The following is a 15,531-nucleotide window of genomic DNA, read 5'->3' on the forward strand; positions in this document are numbered from 1 at the left end:
GCCCCTTGGGGGGATTCTCCTCAAAGCTGAGATCCAGGCCTTTACTGAGAGAACATGGTTCTGTCGAGCTGATGATGTCACGCAGGCTGATGGGAGCGAAGAGCTGATCCACAGGACTAACTGGTTATTGCCGGAAGGTGGGTCCACAGAGTGGCCTTTTACGGCTGACAGGTGGGGTGCCTGGAGCAGGTATGTCAGAGCAGCTTGTAGTGTGGGGGTGCCTGGGGGTCCCGTGGGGCTGTGCTGGGGAAGCAACAACAACTAACTTCCTCCCAGGTCTGACTTTAGGGATCCGGGAAACAGAGTCCCAGGCTAGGAAGGAGCCTTCTCTATGAACACCTTCAAAGGGCGGGAGAACGTTTGGGAGTCAGCAATCTGTTGGTGCCCCCAAAAGAAATTCTGGTACCCAAGGGCTCAGAGTAATAGTTTTGCTTTGACAGGGTCCCCAACTTTCTTCTGGTAGGTTGGGATATGAAAGGCTGAGGTATGGAAAGCCAGGGTTCTGTGTGAACTCGGAGGGAGACTTCCTTCCAAAGAAAGGTTCTGAAGTATGGGGCCAACGTCCAAGACCCTAGAAGTAGACCATGAACAAATGGGACAAATGTCTCTGGTTATGTCCACTGGGAAATGCTGCAGTGACTGCTTCAGATTGAGGCTCCCTGTGGAAACTCTCGGCCTGGGAGTCGCCGAGGACAATATTGCTCCAGGAGATAGTTTCTTACTCTAACCCAGGAGCCAGGTCACTGCACACTAACATAGAGGGAGACCTGTGGGCTCTCCCCAAGCGCTGAGGCTTCCCTAGAAAGGATGGGCACATTTAAAGAGAGAAACGCCCTCTTTCCCACGTCCTAGGACAAGTCTGAATTTGTTGGCTTCCCCACCAGGTGTCGCTGTCTACTCATAAAAAGAAAAAGAATTGAACTCAGGACCTCTGGAAGAGCAGTCAGTGCTCTTAACCGCTGAGCCATCTCTCCAGCCCGCTTTTTTATTTTTAATCAATTTATTTATTTGAATTTTAGATAGGGTCTCACAGTGTAGCTTTGGCTGTCATGGAATTTGCTATTTAGACCAGGATGTCCTCGAACTCAGAAAGATCTGCCTGCCTCTGCCTACAGGGTCTGGGACAGCACCCCCACACCCTGCCCAAAATTGTCTTTTGAGGACAAGTGGCAATCCTCCAGTCTCAGCCTCCCAAGTGCTTAGAGCTCCCCGGGCCCCGCAAACGCTCTGAGTTGGTTGTTAAACACACCATGCACCCCTAGTCATAACGAGCATTTAGTAATACTGATCGAGAAAGTGAGGCCCAGCAGTACCACACTGAATGAGAGAGTTTGGAGATGGTAAAAACTGCTGGAGAGTAAGTAAGGAGGGTTGAGATGATGAAAAGGTGCTTTATCTGTCCCCAACAATGGGTTAAATGTTGCCAGACTGAAAAATCCAAAGATTTGGAACTCCAGACTTCCCAACTCTCTCGGGAATCCATAGCCCACCAGGGCCTGGGCACAGGACAAACGTTCGGCGTGGTCAGGGTTTCCTGGCTGGAGGCCCGCAAGTGGACACAGATCCGCAAACCAGGATCGCAAGAGGAACACAGCTCCCCAAAGACTTTAAGCCAACTGGGGCATCCACACCCTGGTCCAGCGGAGCGACAGGTGGGTCCGCTGGACCCGGATGGGGTGGGGGTGGGGCATCTGGGTTGGGGTGAAACTGCCCCCAGCTGCCCTGCACCCGCCCTTCCGCTCCCCCTCCCCGCTCCTTTTCCCTCTCCTCCCTCCTCCTCCCTCCCCCCTTCTCCGTCCTCCTCCCTTACTCCCCCCTACTCCCTCCCCTCTGTCCCTCTGTCCCTCTGCCACTCTGCCCCTCTGCCCCTCTTCCCATCCTCCCTCGAGCCCGTGGGCACTTCCGGGACCACTCTGGGCCTCACGGAGGTCTCAGCATCTCTGCTCCTGCTGAGCCAGGCTGCTGGTTGGCAGGGTGTCCCCGCGTCCTGGCGGTGGGGAGAGTAGAGTGGAGCCCGTGCTGCACAGAGTGCACAAGAAAACAGTGAGGTTGAGAAAGGCGAGTCTAGAGCCTCAGATAACTGCGGCACCTTCCCTGAGGCTAGGTTCAAACTCTTCGTTTCAAGGGTAACCCTTGCCTTGTCCCGTCGTCCCCCCACCCACCGCGCGGGCGCGCACGCTGCCCACGTAAAACTGCAATGAGATGAAGGGAGATTAAAGGTTGAAGAGCCCAAAGATAGTCAAGACTGTAAACTGGACCCTCCTAGAACTCTGGATCCCCCAAGGGCTGCATCTAGGTGCTCACCTCCAAAAATGAGGCACTTCTTTGTTTTTCCAGACAGGGTTTCTCTGTGTAGCCCTGACTGTCCTGGAACTCTCTGTAGACCAGGCTGGCCTCGATCTCCCAAAGATCCACCTGCCACTGCTACTGCCTCCCCAGTGCAAGGATTAAAGGTGTGCACCATAACCGCAAGCTTTTGGTGTGGGGAAAGGGGGGCACTTCTTAGAGACACCAGGAAAAGGAAAGAAGCTGGATATGTCCTCTAGCCCAGGAATTTTATTTTGGTTTGAGACAAGGTCTAACCACAGGTCTACCCTTGGCTGTCTGGAACTCCCTATGTAGACCAGGCTGGCCTTAAAGTCACAGAAATCCACCCGAGTATTGGAATGAAAGCCACGTGCCACCACACTGACCCAGAAATCTTTTTGAAGGCTCCAGTCCTACCCAGTTAGGCTTCTAACAGCAAGATTTGCCCTGCAGTTAATTTGTACCGCCCCTTTGCCCATGACTACTCAGGTGTGGTTACCCATCTGTGGGAAAGGAGTAGAACACACTGTCTCTGAGTGGGAGGGACGCTACAGGATCTGTTACCTGCTTTCAGAACCTGGCCCTCAGGGCCCTTCAGAGAACACCTGCGGCTGACCGTCAAGGATCAGGGGAGACTTGTCCAGAGACTTCAGGGGGAGAAGCAGGGGCTGCCCCTCCCCCAAGCCGTCAGCATGAACTCCATGGGGACCCAAGAACAACGAGAGCGTTGGACCACAATCAGCCAGGCGGAGCTGGTGGCGGGGTGGGGAATGAGGGGGTGAGGGGGGACACGTGGTAAAGGTTAGTTCCTTTTTCTCTGCCTTCAGTTCATGAGATCACTGGGAGGTCAGGCACCAAGCTAAAACCCCTGGGGATCGGGACAGGGCTAGGCCTGTTCCCTAAGGGTCACAGGTGTTTCCTCTTTTGACAGCCATCACCAGAACCTCGACTCCCATGTCCTCTAATTTGTCCCTTTTTTTTCTCCCAGGATCTCGTGGTCATCCTGACTGTGGTTGGCGTGTTGAATGTTAGTTATTAACTCATATTGCAGAGGAAGGGAAGCCAGACTTAGAGGAAAATGAGAGGTCAGAGGTCAGGGGCAGAAGTAGGGGACAAACAGACGACGTTCACCCCATACCCCAGCCCTAAGGATCGAAGTTATAGGCAATGGAACAAAAGTAGTCCGCATCGTCCTCCGGCTGCACAGGGCTGATGGTGAGCACACAGACATTGTGGGCCACGTCCGTGGTAGCTGAGAACCTGTCCGGAATGTCATCAGGCCGATAGTGCTCCTCTTCTGAGCAGTAGTAGAGAAGATGGGGAGCGCTGCCTGGGCGCTGCTGATACCAGGACACACCAAAGTCCCCAATGGTGGCATGCTGGGAATTGATTGTGCAGCCGAGTTGAGCCACTTGGCCCGGGAAGACCAGCAGTGCGTCAGGATGGGTCAGGGTTGGCCGGAAGACTGAAAGATACAGACCCACTGAGGGCTAGCCTGGGCCCCTTCCTGCCTTGCTATGAATATTTTGTTAGATCCCCCCACCCAAGGAGATTCTCACTCCCATAATTTTCATAGCCCAGTGCCATAGGACTGGCCCCGGATGGAGCATGGAGGACCTGGTTCCACGAGACTTATGCACTCTCTACAACTCTATTCTCCTCTATGAATGAGGGGTAAGTGACCCCTAAATTAGCATTATTGTCATGTCTCCAAAAATCCATATGCAGCAGAGCCTAGTATTCAAGCATGAAATGGAACCTTCTATACCCCTCTAGTACCTACTCTCCCCTACTCTGTGGACCCTTGCCCCTCAATCTAACAGCTGTTCTAAACCCTGGCCACAGGCTAACTGCCCCCAGAAACCTTCCAGGATGAATAACCATCATCTTAGTTTCAAGCTTTTGGCCACAGAGGATGGTCTTAAAGGATCTATGAAGAAGGGGACTGTCCATATTAGCTTCCCCTGTGAGAAACAAAGGTGACTAGTCGTCTCTTCAGAGACTCTAAAAGGGTCAGAGTGTCAGGAGACCCACAAATGGAGAAAGCAAGATCCACACAGGAAAGTGCCTTGCCCCCTGGTCCTGGACAGAGCTGCCTGGAGTCTGGGCTCCACTCCACCTCTATGCCCCTCCTAGGATCCACCCCACTAACCCTATTGACTTGCTTCTTTGCGTGGGTTTCCTTGAGCTAGGGCCAACCCCCACCTCACTCCCAGAGGAGTCTTACCTGCCAAGAAGGCTCCAGTCAGGAGGAGAGGCAGGCAACCAGGGCAGGCCATGGCCAGAGGCAGAAGGCTGACCTAGAGTTGTTCTGCTGGGCTGTGCTCTGGGTGCTTGTGGTTACGGGGATGGGGAAGCCTCTGGCCCACAACAGAGCATGCAAATCAGCCCACTGATTGAAGAGGGAAGTGTGGGTCTGGGGCCAGTGTCGGGCCCTGCCTTCCAAATGTCCTGAGAGCAGAGCCAGTGGGAGAGAGCAGAAGTTCTTCCCATCCAGTTCCCGTGAGTCAGAATTCCCCCAGAGAGCCCCCTCACACTCTTTTCTAAGTCCTCAACAATGGCTAGCCACTAGAACGGTGGTTCTCAACCTGTGGGTCCGAACCCCTTTGGGAGTGTTAAGCAACCCTTTCACAGAGGTCACCCAAGACCATCGGAAAACACAGATATTTACATTATGACTCAAAACAGTAGCAAAATTATAGTGATGAAATAGCAATGAAAATAATTTTATGGTTGGGGGCCACTACAACATGAGGAACTGTATTAAAGGGTCTCAGCATCAGGAAGGTTGAGGACCACTGCTCTAGAATGTCCTCACAAAGGCCCACGTGTCCCCAGCTTGACACTGTTTGAGGGTAAAGGCCTAATGGGACGTCTTTCGATCAAGAAGACTATGCCCTTAAAGGGTACAGAGGGGCCAGAGATTCATCTCTCTTGCTGCCCGGCCTGCCATGACCTTGCTCTACCCCATACACTCTGCCATGATGCTTCCATGGCATGCTGCCTTACCATGACAGGCCCAGAAGCAATGTGCTGTGGACTGAAACTCCAAACCTATCAGCTGAAACTAACCTTTCCTCTCTAAGTTGATTGTCTCAGATAGTAGTTACTGAGATGAGAAATCCATACAACCTCCCAAGGAACAGTTGTTCTGGTTCCTACCACATTAGATTAATTTTGTTTGCTGTAGAAATTCTCCTTTAAGTAGAATATGTATGTATGTATGTCTGCACAGTGGTGCATGCCTTTAATCAGTTGGCCACGTGACTCTGAGACAGGAAAGGAGACCAAAACAACAGTACAGGCAAAGGCAACTCTCAGAGCTTAAGGCTCCCCTCTTACACTGTCCTTCCTTCCAGAGTGTGTCTCTAGGTGCCACCGACTTCACATGTAACGCATCCCAGTTGTGTTCTGTAGGACATAAGTCCTCACAAAGGAGCCTATGTGCGAGTAAGCTCTGGAAATACCGCTTGCTTCCACAGTACTGTTCTGAGGCCTGAGATGGCTTTTAAAATGTCGTAACATTTAAGATGGGCACAGTGGCACCCACCTCTAATCCAAGCACCTATCAGGCTAAAGCAAGAACTCTGAAGGAGGAAAGAAATAAACTGGTGTCTATACTTTTTTTTCCCGAAGGGACTTACCAATAAACTTGCTTCAAAAATACTAAGTTATATATCAAGCTAAAATTTAGCTAAAAGAACATGGCTCTGCCAGGCAGTTTAGAGAGACAACCCTGGCTGACAACACCAATTAAACCCCGTGCCTCTATCAGAAAGCTCATCATTCTGCCAGCCAGACAGGATGATCCTGGTTAACAGCTGCCCAGGAAATGCAGCTGTGGTCTGCCTCGTGATAACTCTGGCAATAATTTTACATTGGAAATCTACCCATTCATCCAAACAACCAAACCTTAGGACTTCTGTCTCTGTTAAAGATGTTTAATTGCTCAAAGTGTAACTCGGAGCCATGAAACTATAGAAATAGAGAGGGATTTCTGTTCAAGGCTCGTTCCCTTTTGTGAATTAGCTGGAACCAACCGTGCACTATTATTAAAGAGTTTTTCCATCATTTATGGAAGTGGTGGAGTGATTTCTCACTGGGAAAGCAGATTAATTCTGTAACATCATGAATCAAGACCATCTGGGCTACATACAAAACCCTGTCTCAAATAACAATAACAACAAAAAAGGACTGTGAAAACCACAGCAACCACAGAGTCACAACAAGCCCGCTCAGTCCTATGTGTATTTTACAAATGGAAATAGTGAGGCTAATACAAAAGAAAAGTGTTTGTCTAGGGGGAAAATGGGTCAGTGGTGAGCTAGATGGAGGACCCAGATTTCTCCTGAGTTACCCATCGAGAAATGTGCCCGCAGAAGGCAGAACAAGCAGCCTGACCACGCAGGGACCCTTCTGACACTGTGCTTGGAGGGTCTGAGTGGAGGCTCAGAGAGAGAACACCATTCCAAAGCAGAGAGACGGGAGCCATGTGAGAGAATAAAAAAGAAAGAATGAGGAATCGTTTTTTAAAAAATCAATTAAGCCTGGCGGTAGTGGCGCACGCCTTTAATCCCAGCACTCGGGAGGCAGAAGCAGGTGGATCTCTGTGAGTTCGAGGCCAGCTTGGTCTACAGAGCAAGATCCAGATAGACACAGAGCTACACAGAGAAACTCTGTCTCGAAAACAACAACAACAACAAAATCAATGAAAGGATAACCTCAGAGATGGAAACCGAAACCAAACACTGCATATGAGAATGTAGAACCCAGGAGAAAGCCAGGGAGGAGGAGGAGAGACAGGCAAAGGTCTGCGGAGAGAAAGCCAGAGCTGCTCAGAGAACTGGGATTAGAGCTCAGTGTGGAGCACTTAGCATTTGTGTCCCTGGATACAGAAGAAGTGGGGGGGGGGGGGTAGCAGGGACAATAACTAGTAGTGAGAAATCACAAGCAGGTGCTTCTGGCCTGCTACAGCTCTAGGAGGCCCAGGGCCAAAAGCAAAACACCACCAACCGAGTACACACTGGAAAATATGCAAGCACGCTCATATAAAGTTGAATTCACTTGCATTTCTCCCGGTGGTCCTCACTGGACCAGAGAAATGAAAACTGGCCCCACAAGAACAAGAAGACAAAAGTTTCTACTGGCTTTATTCATAAAAATCTCCCCAAATTCCAAAGCAACCGCAGGTGAGCAAGTGGGTCAACTCCTGGCCACACCGACGACAGAGCGCTCTTCAGCAATAAGAGGGAAACTACCACTGACCCCCACACACAGCCTGGATCATGCTGAGTGAAGAGACCGTGGGCCGTACGCTCTGAGCCCACTTATGAGACCCCATGGAAAACATGCGTAGGAAACAGCTATGAATGGCAGGCGCTAGGGCTGACGACATGAACCTCAACAGCATCTAAAGATGGGGGACTTGGGGAGCTAACACTGCAGGAGGGGTATAGCATGCTGTAGCACACTAGGAGCCATTCGGGGAGCCTTGAAGCAAGGGGAAGTATCTAAAGGTGAACTGGATTACATAAGGTATTTGGAAACACTAATCCTTGGCTACAAGGATCAATAACAAGGGTGGCCCGTGTCCAAGGCTAAACACACAGTTGCTGGGTGGATGGGATGGCCTGGCAGGAGTGTTTCTGTGTAAGGGTGTGGTGGCCTTTGTGCAAAGTTGTGGCTGTGGCAGTCTTTTGTGGTTAGTTCTTGTCATTAAACGTACATGCATGAAATCCCCAACGGTAGTCATCCAGCTTTAGTTACTTAGAGTAGGAGGATGGAGGCTAAGGACTATCTCTCTCTCTCTCTCTCTCTGGTTTTTCGAGACAAGGTTTCTCTGTGTAGCCCCCAACTGTCCTTAGAACTCACTCTGTAGAACAGGCTGTCCTCGAACTCAGAGGTCTATCTGCCTCCGCCTGCCAGGTGCTGGGATTAAAGGCGTGTGCCACCACTGCCCAAAGGTTAAGAACTAATTTTAGTCTCACAAATCCAAAGAGTCACCTATGGAAAGGGGGGATGGAAACATTCTGTATCCTGGCTGTGGCCATCAGAGACTTGTCAAAACAGTGCCAACAAGATGGCTCAGTAAGGAAAGAAGCTTGTCACCTAGCCTGATGACCTGGGTTCAATGCCCGGGACCCACAAGGTGGAAGGGAGAGAACAAGTTATCCTCCGACTGCCACACATATTCACTGTGGTACATGCATGCATACAAAAACACATAGAATCAATAAGTGTAAGTGGTGTTTTATAACTTGAAAGCCTTCCAAAGGGGAACATAAATTATACCTCCATAAACATGCCTAACAGAAGACAAGAGGAAACAGGAACGGAAGAAAATAATTGGCAGGCTGGGAGAGAGGAAAAGAAAGCCACACAGGAAGAGGTCATTGGGTTAGTGGGGCCTGCAGAGATTCGTGGGGCAGGGTGCTCACATCCCTGCAGCCTGCACACACACTCTCCCTGGTAGGAGACCTGATCTCTGAAACAGAATCCCGGCATCCTAGGGACCTCCGTCTGGAGCCTCCGATATGGGCCTGACCAGAGCTCCACCTGCAGGCCCGCCCTAGTAGGTCCAGTTACTAGGATACTGGGGATAAAGCATTTCCTGCCTAGATGTCTTGGCAGCTCCCACTGCCATGGAGACCATCGGGAGCTGAAGGAGCTGCGGACACCCAGAAAGCAGCACAAGAAAAAGGAGGCCAGTGGTCTTGAACTAGCTGAGCGAGTGGGTGAGCAGGGGCCAGACCCGAGCCAGGAGCCACGCCCACCTACTCAGCATTCCTCAGGCGCACAGTTCCCAGGTGGGAGCTGTGGAAGGAATCAGGAGGAGGGGGTTCAAAGACCCATGATCTGTCTCCTTCCTTCTTCAGCCATGTTTATCACTGTGATGTTTGGAGGTAAGCAGGGTCCTCTGTCCCAGAACACAGGGGCCATACTGAGAGTTATTCGTCCCTCTACCCTAGAGACCTAGGAGGGAGAGATGCAGGCTAGGAGGGGGGGATGGAAATTCGAGAAAGCTGTTCTTATGGGGAGGCAAAGCAATGCCAGGACAAGGGGCAGGGCCAGAGTCTGGGAGGACTTCAGCTGTGGTTCCGAATCCTCTATAGAGCAAGAGATGGATGGAAGGGTCTCCAGTGTGGTGGTCTGAACAGCATTTGCCTAGGGTATTAGGTCTGAAGCACAGTACTAGCCTCATAATCCTAGTGCCATCTCTAGGTATGGGAGAGAAAATGCTCCTAGTTGGGGGAGGCAGTGATGTCCTACTCAACTACGCCCCTCTCTTAGCTGGTTGTCAGGTGCTGGTGAACACCTGGTGTAGCCTGGTGACCTTCATTACACATCTGAAACAGAAAGTTCAGGTCCCCCCAGAAGGTGAGGAGACCTGGGGGCCCTGGGGAGGAAGGGCTGAGGGTCCCATGCCGGGGTGCAGGCTGCCCAGTTTATTCCCATTTCTGCCCAGTAACCATTGCTCTTCTGGCTGAAGACGGGCATCTGGTGAGGCTGGAAGAGGGGATCACCCAGGCCCCCTCCATGGCCTGTTCCCTGCTACAGGAGCAAGGGACCTATGTCCTGGTACAGATCACTGGTGAGTAGGACCCAAGACTCTCTGTTGCAGCTATGTTGACCATAAGGGAGGGACAGCAGGCCACAGAGCAGCTGAGATCCTGTTCAGCCTCAACCTTGACTGGGTCCTATACCCAACCATCCCTATCCAATGCCTGTCCTAACCCCCAGCCTGGGCCAGGAAACAGACACAGGATAAAATGTAGGATGGGGACCACCAAGACAGTTTAGGGTCATTTGCTGTCTCTATACTCTTCAGGAGGGAGAGATGGGACTCCCGCCCACTATGAGTCCCTACTGGACAACCTAGATGACCACTGTCCAGAGTTAGCAGGTACGTATCAAGGTAAGTGGGGGTGGAGGCACATCTATGCAGCTCCCAGCAACGAGATTCCTGGGCTTTCCAGAGGAGCTGTGCTGGCTCTCCGGCTTTCCAGCTACAAGCAACAGTCAGAGAAGACGCCCCGGCATTCGGCGCGGCCACCGGGAACAAGGCCCCCCTTCAAGGTCTCGAAAGGTGGTCTCCCTACCATCCAGAAACCGCTAGCTGGAGCCTGAGCCAGGTACAGAAGAGTTATGGAAACTCAGGAAGATCCAAAAGGGGGTAAGCCCTTCCTGAGAGACACGTGTGCTGAGGGGTACAGCTTTCACACACCTACACACCCAGGACAGTTCACACCGTACCTAGTGAGAAGTCCCACTATACTGCTGGAGTATAAGGATCCTAAAGGCAGACAAGCTACGAGTTTAAGAAGCTGGTACACACTTCTCCAGCCTGGCACACCGTAGGTGCTCGATGCACAGCTGCTGCCTGTGAAAGCAGCAACAGTGTGTGATGAAGCCGTCTGTGCTGGGGTCTGAAGGGCCTGCTTCCGTCCCAGCAGGTCCTATGACCTGGCGCGCCACAACCAAGTGGCCCAGCTGGACTTGGATCCAAGGGGACTGGCCCTGACCTCGGCATTATGATCAACTGCACACAGACCGCAGTCCAGCGGGACTCCTCTTTCAGAATCTGGCATTACTAAGAAGTTGCATCAGCAAGAAGGGAAAGGTCACAGACAGGATGTGAGAGCCCCTCCACTCCCCCCCCCATTTGAGCGCAGAGAAAAGGATCCAAGGACAAAAACAGGAAGAGTGAGCTGGCCGATGGTCTGTGTGGGGCAGACAGTAGGCGCTCCTCTTGAGGTTTCAGGTCCCAGGGACTAAGACCCTCTCCCCCCACTTCGAGAGATCCCTAGAGGAATCTGTCCTTGGCTATTTACAATTTAGATTATAACAGGGTTCCTCCCTCCCCACCCTAGAGGTTCAAGGACAGCCTAGGGTTACACAGCAGGAAATATTCTCTCTCTCCCTACACACACACACACACACACACACAGAGAGAGAGAGAGAGAGAGAGAGAGAGAGAGAGAGAGAGAGAGAGAGAGAGAGAAAGAGGGAGAAAGAGAGAGAAAGGAAGAGAAAGGGAGGGAGAGGGGAGGGGGAGGGAGGGGGAGAGAGGGAGAAGGAGAGGGAAAGGGAGGGAGAGGGAGAGGGAGAGGGGGAGGGAGGGGGAGAGAGGGAGAGAGAGAGGAGACAGCACACTATGCCTCCATTCACTTATCTCCCTGATCCCACCTCCCAGCAGACAAGGCAGTCAGTTGGGACACAGCAGGCTGTGGTCTAAAGTAAATGCTTTAATTGAACACTTATGTCTCTTGTTAATCTGTGGGGTGAGAATTACCCTCCTTACTCCCAGTCCCAGGTACAATCTCATCTTGGTCAAGCTGTCGGTGAGGGGTTACGGTCAGAGCAGGCCCATGATGGGCTCCTCAGGGCAGAGAGCTCAGACCTGTGGAAGGAACCACAGCACCAAGTGGCGATGATCAGCAGGGTCCCAGAGGTCTGTCCCTCCCAACCCCACCTGTATCACCCCCGACCGCTCACCGTGATTGTATTTGCATTGCTTCAGGGCCTCACTGAAACCCTCACACAGGGTTAGGTCACTCTGAGTGGTTGAGCAATCCAGGAACTGTTTGATCTCATAGGAGCAGGGCCCCATCTGTAGGGGGTGAGAGGCAGGACGGGCAGGGGCCTGGGGGGAAGAGTATAAGAGTCAACACTGTCAGCCCGAGGTTGGTACCCAAAATTAAGTACCAACGCTAGAGGCTTACTGCCTCTCCCCACATCCCTAGCCCTGGTCCCCCAAGAATGGTTCAAGGCAGGCTGAGTGACCCAGGGCGAGACTGACCCCGGCCTGAGCGGCATCCCTGGCACAGGGTGAACCAATGGCCTTCTATAGGTCACTCAACAGATAGAGTTTTCTTTCTGCCTCAAAATGGACATGATGGGCAAATGCAGGAAGGGGAAGGGAAGGCTCTAAAAAAAGCTGCACACTACATGTGTACACAGAGTATGTACGCCCTACTCCAAGATCCAGCACCTTCCTGGCTCAGTCACATTGAATCTCATGACTCAGGACTCACACTGCTAACTAGCATCTGGATTTGGTTCAAGACTCGTGGGGAGTGGAAGCACCCCAGTGGGGCACAGGTCACCAGGAAACACATGCCATGACCGGCTTTGGTGAGAACAGGGGCTTGGGAAACACTGCACCTCTCCCGGCTCCACTAGGGTTAGGTGTCCTTGGAGAAGTCTTTGCGCTCATCTGAGCTTGGGTTTTCTCCGTCTTTCAAGGACTGGTGGGTGTCAGTCTCTGGCAGTCAGACATTTTGCCCTCAAACGAGGGCTGGGGCGAGCTTTCCAGCTAGGGGACAGTAGGTTTAACAACCACGAGGGTTAGGACCCTCTTTTGGTTAAAGTCCTGGGCCTGGGGCAACTCTGAACACACTGGGTCACCCCCACCCACTGGACGCTTAAGCGGTTCCTTTAGTCTCCTTGAGCGAATCCTGCCTCCGTTTCTCTTAAATCCTCTTGCTCACCTGCTGGACGGCAGGCTGGGCAGGCTCCGAGCTTCCCCCACTGAAGGCGCTGGTCAGGGCATTACCCATGACATGCCCTACAGCTGAGCCCACAGCTACGCCAGCTGCGGTGGATGCCATCTGAGCCATAAGACCCGGCTGGCCCGAAGCGGCAGGTGCCGGGGCGGGCGCTGAGGGTGGTGGGTGAGCAGGAGGGTGGGCTGGGCGGCTGCAGGAGGCAAAGGGAGGCAAGGTTAGTGCTCCGGGAACAAGCCCCTCTGCTCCGGGGACCAGGGCGACCCTCGTCTTAGACTCGTGTTTCTGCGCCCCCGTCCTCCCCCAAGCCAACATGGCGCAGCGGCTTCCAAGGTCATTCTGCGGACGCCCTTGGGAGAGGACCCACGCTTCCCTCAACCCTTCCCACGGGGTCCCTGTCCCCCTCACACCTGGCTGGCCTGGCAGCCGCGCTGCGGCTTCCCCGAGGCATGGCAGTGGTAGGACCCAGGAGGAGCAGAGTCAGAGGCGAGGACCGCAGCAGCCGCTCAGTGCGGGAACAAACGCTGCAGCGTGCGGCGAGTCAGGTGAAATGGGTGGGATCCGAGGCGGGGCCTCGGGGGCACGCCCACAAGTGGGCGGGGCAAGCCTCCCCCTTCCAGTAACCTCCAGGATTAGGGCCCCTGAGCCATCCTAGTGCGGGAGGAGCTATGAGGGTCCTTGAGACGCCCGTCGGAGTTATAAACCCGAAGGTTTAAGCAGGGGCAGCGAAGGCAGTCCTTTCTGTTAGGACTATCTCAGATCCCAAGGGGTTTGTCACGAGCCCTGGAGGGAAGAAGGGACACATAGGCCATCAGCAAGCAGAACAGGGAGGGAACGGGAGATTCCAGGCCCGGCTTCACTCCCTGACTCCTGTCACAAGATAGGGTTTGACAATAACAGTTCCAGGGTCACCAAAGGACTAGATCCAAAAGGCCTTCAGTGGTGCGTTATCAGAATGTGAGCTAGGAGGTGTCTCGATCTTTCTGTTCCTTCTTTGATTCTCGCAGCGCACTGGCATCCTTGAACCATGACTGTCCCAGGTGTGCCCAGGGCCTTTAACCCTGAGACCACCATACCACAGGCACCGGGGCTCCCAGCATCCTGGGATAGAGCGCCCCAAAACTGGTAGCGTTTTTGAAACATTCAAGCCGTCCCAGAGGTGACCTGAGTGCCTAGAGGTGTTTGCCAGCCAAGGTCAAGCCAAACCCAGAGCTTATCATTTTTAGAACGTTTGACCTTTATTTGAGAGCAGCTCCTTCGCTGTCCTCTGGAACTTGGCTTTTACGGTCTTTCCTCAGAGACTTTTGGCTAGGGTCATGACGTATAACCTCTGGCAGAAAAAAAAAAAAAATGGTGGTGGTGCATGTCTTTAATCCCAGCACTTGGGAGGTAGAAGCAGGTGGGTCTCTGTGAGTTCGAGGTCGGTCTGGTCTACAGAGCGAGTTCCAGAACAGCCACCAAAGCTACACAGGGAAACCGTGTCTCAAAAAAAAAAACAACAAAAAAAAAAACAATAATAATAATAATAATTGTAACCTCTGGCCAGAGTAGGGTGGGCACAGAGGGACCATAATTTCTTTCCCTTCTTCTGTCGGTGATACAGAAGAGATCACCTGGCACCAAACATTCTATAAGAGCAAAAGTCTCAGGAACAGGGAGTCAAAACTATTCAGAACTGCACACTGGACATGAAGTCCATGCCCATTCCTGTGTCCCAAACCTTGTTTCTTTGAACAGCCTCTTAGCTGGCCCTCTTCAACTAGGACTTCAGTTCTCTTCTAAAGTAGGGTCCCCACCTATCCGCAGGGTGGATTTTCCCAGTGAAGCGAGCTGCTAAAGGATGAGCCGCTCTTTCCTCAAAGAAATGCCAGGCTTTGCTCCAGACCCACTGGCTTCGAGGTCTGGTCTCTGCTTACCTGGTATCCAGTGGGCAAGTGGTAACATCTTTCCAGGTTCAACTTCTTCTGCAGGCATCTGTGGCTAGCCCACCTGTATAAATGCACCCATCTGCCCTTCTAGACCCTGTACCAGGGATGGTAATGCCTTAGCTCTTGACTGATAAGCTGCAGGTCCCTCAAAACATGGCCATTCATCCCTGGCAACACAGAAGACTGTTTATGTGCTGCACAAATGAATGTTTTAGGGTTTGGGGGGTTGCCTTGTTTTGTTGAGACGGGGTCCCTCTATGTGGCCTCACTATCCTGGAAGCCCACTCTGTAGACCACGCTGGCCTCAAACTTACAGAGATCCATCTGCCTCTGTCTCCCAAGTATTGGGATTAAAGGTGTGCATCACCATGGCCAGAGAACAGTTTATTTTCAAAAGGCTATACTTTCATATGCATCAGAAAATGTATGAATACCTCATCCATTTCATGATTTCTTTCTTTGTTTTGCTTTAGTTTTTTTTTTTTTTGTTTGTTTGTTTGTTTTTTGAGACAGGGTTTCTCTGTGTAGCCCTGGGTGTCTTGGAACTCACTCTGTAGACCAGGCTGGCCTCGAATTCACAGAGATCCACCTGCTTCTGCCTCACTGGGATTAAAGGCATGAGCTACCACCGCCTGATCATTTCAACACTGCTACAATGAGGCTGAACCAGACCTTGAAATTCTAGACATGATATGTGTTTGTAATCCCAGATAGGCTAAGACTAGACTCTGAAGCTGGAAGCCTGCCTGGGCTTTGTTTATGCATAGGAGACTCTATCATGAAAGAAAGAC

The 15,531-nt window shown here is 52.1% G+C and overlaps 3 protein-coding genes across 3 annotated transcripts; 1 reads left to right on the forward strand and 2 right to left on the reverse strand.

Annotated features, from left to right (window-relative positions):
- Positions 1 to 2,530: 2,530 nt before the first annotated feature.
- Positions 2,531 to 4,673, reverse strand: Vpreb3 (V-set pre-B cell surrogate light chain 3). Its single transcript, XM_028874152.2, has 2 exons — positions 4,535 to 4,673; positions 2,531 to 3,772 (listed from the first exon to the last, which is right to left on the reverse strand). Exons 1-2 carry the CDS (start codon positions 4,584 to 4,586, stop codon positions 3,453 to 3,455), a joined length of 372 nt encoding a protein of 123 aa, XP_028729985.1. The 5' UTR covers positions 4,587 to 4,673; the 3' UTR covers positions 2,531 to 3,452.
- A 4,167-nt stretch (positions 4,674 to 8,840) lies between these two features.
- C16_21H22orf15 (chromosome 16_21 C22orf15 homolog) lies at positions 8,841 to 11,228 on the forward strand. Its single transcript, XM_037199562.1, has 7 exons — positions 8,841 to 8,878; positions 8,938 to 9,113; positions 9,183 to 9,209; positions 9,529 to 9,684; positions 9,773 to 9,898; positions 10,136 to 10,210; positions 10,284 to 11,228. The coding sequence occupies exons 1-7, from the start codon at positions 8,841 to 8,843 to the stop codon at positions 10,421 to 10,423; spliced, it is 738 nt and encodes a 245-aa protein (XP_037055457.1). The 3' UTR covers positions 10,424 to 11,228.
- Positions 11,229 to 11,532: 304 nt separating this feature from the next.
- Chchd10 (coiled-coil-helix-coiled-coil-helix domain containing 10) lies at positions 11,533 to 13,278 on the reverse strand. The gene is made up of 4 exons (XM_028874251.1): positions 13,223 to 13,278; positions 12,798 to 13,005; positions 11,803 to 11,950; positions 11,533 to 11,707 (listed from the first exon to the last, which is right to left on the reverse strand). Exons 1-4 carry the CDS (start codon positions 13,261 to 13,263, stop codon positions 11,688 to 11,690), a joined length of 417 nt encoding a protein of 138 aa, XP_028730084.1. The 5' UTR covers positions 13,264 to 13,278; the 3' UTR covers positions 11,533 to 11,687.
- Positions 13,279 to 15,531: the final 2,253 nt, after the last annotated feature.

The sequence above is a fragment of the Peromyscus leucopus genome, chromosome 16_21, assembly GCF_004664715.2.
Source record: "Peromyscus leucopus breed LL Stock chromosome 16_21, UCI_PerLeu_2.1, whole genome shotgun sequence".
NCBI classification, from domain to species: Eukaryota; Metazoa; Chordata; class Mammalia; order Rodentia; family Cricetidae; genus Peromyscus; species Peromyscus leucopus.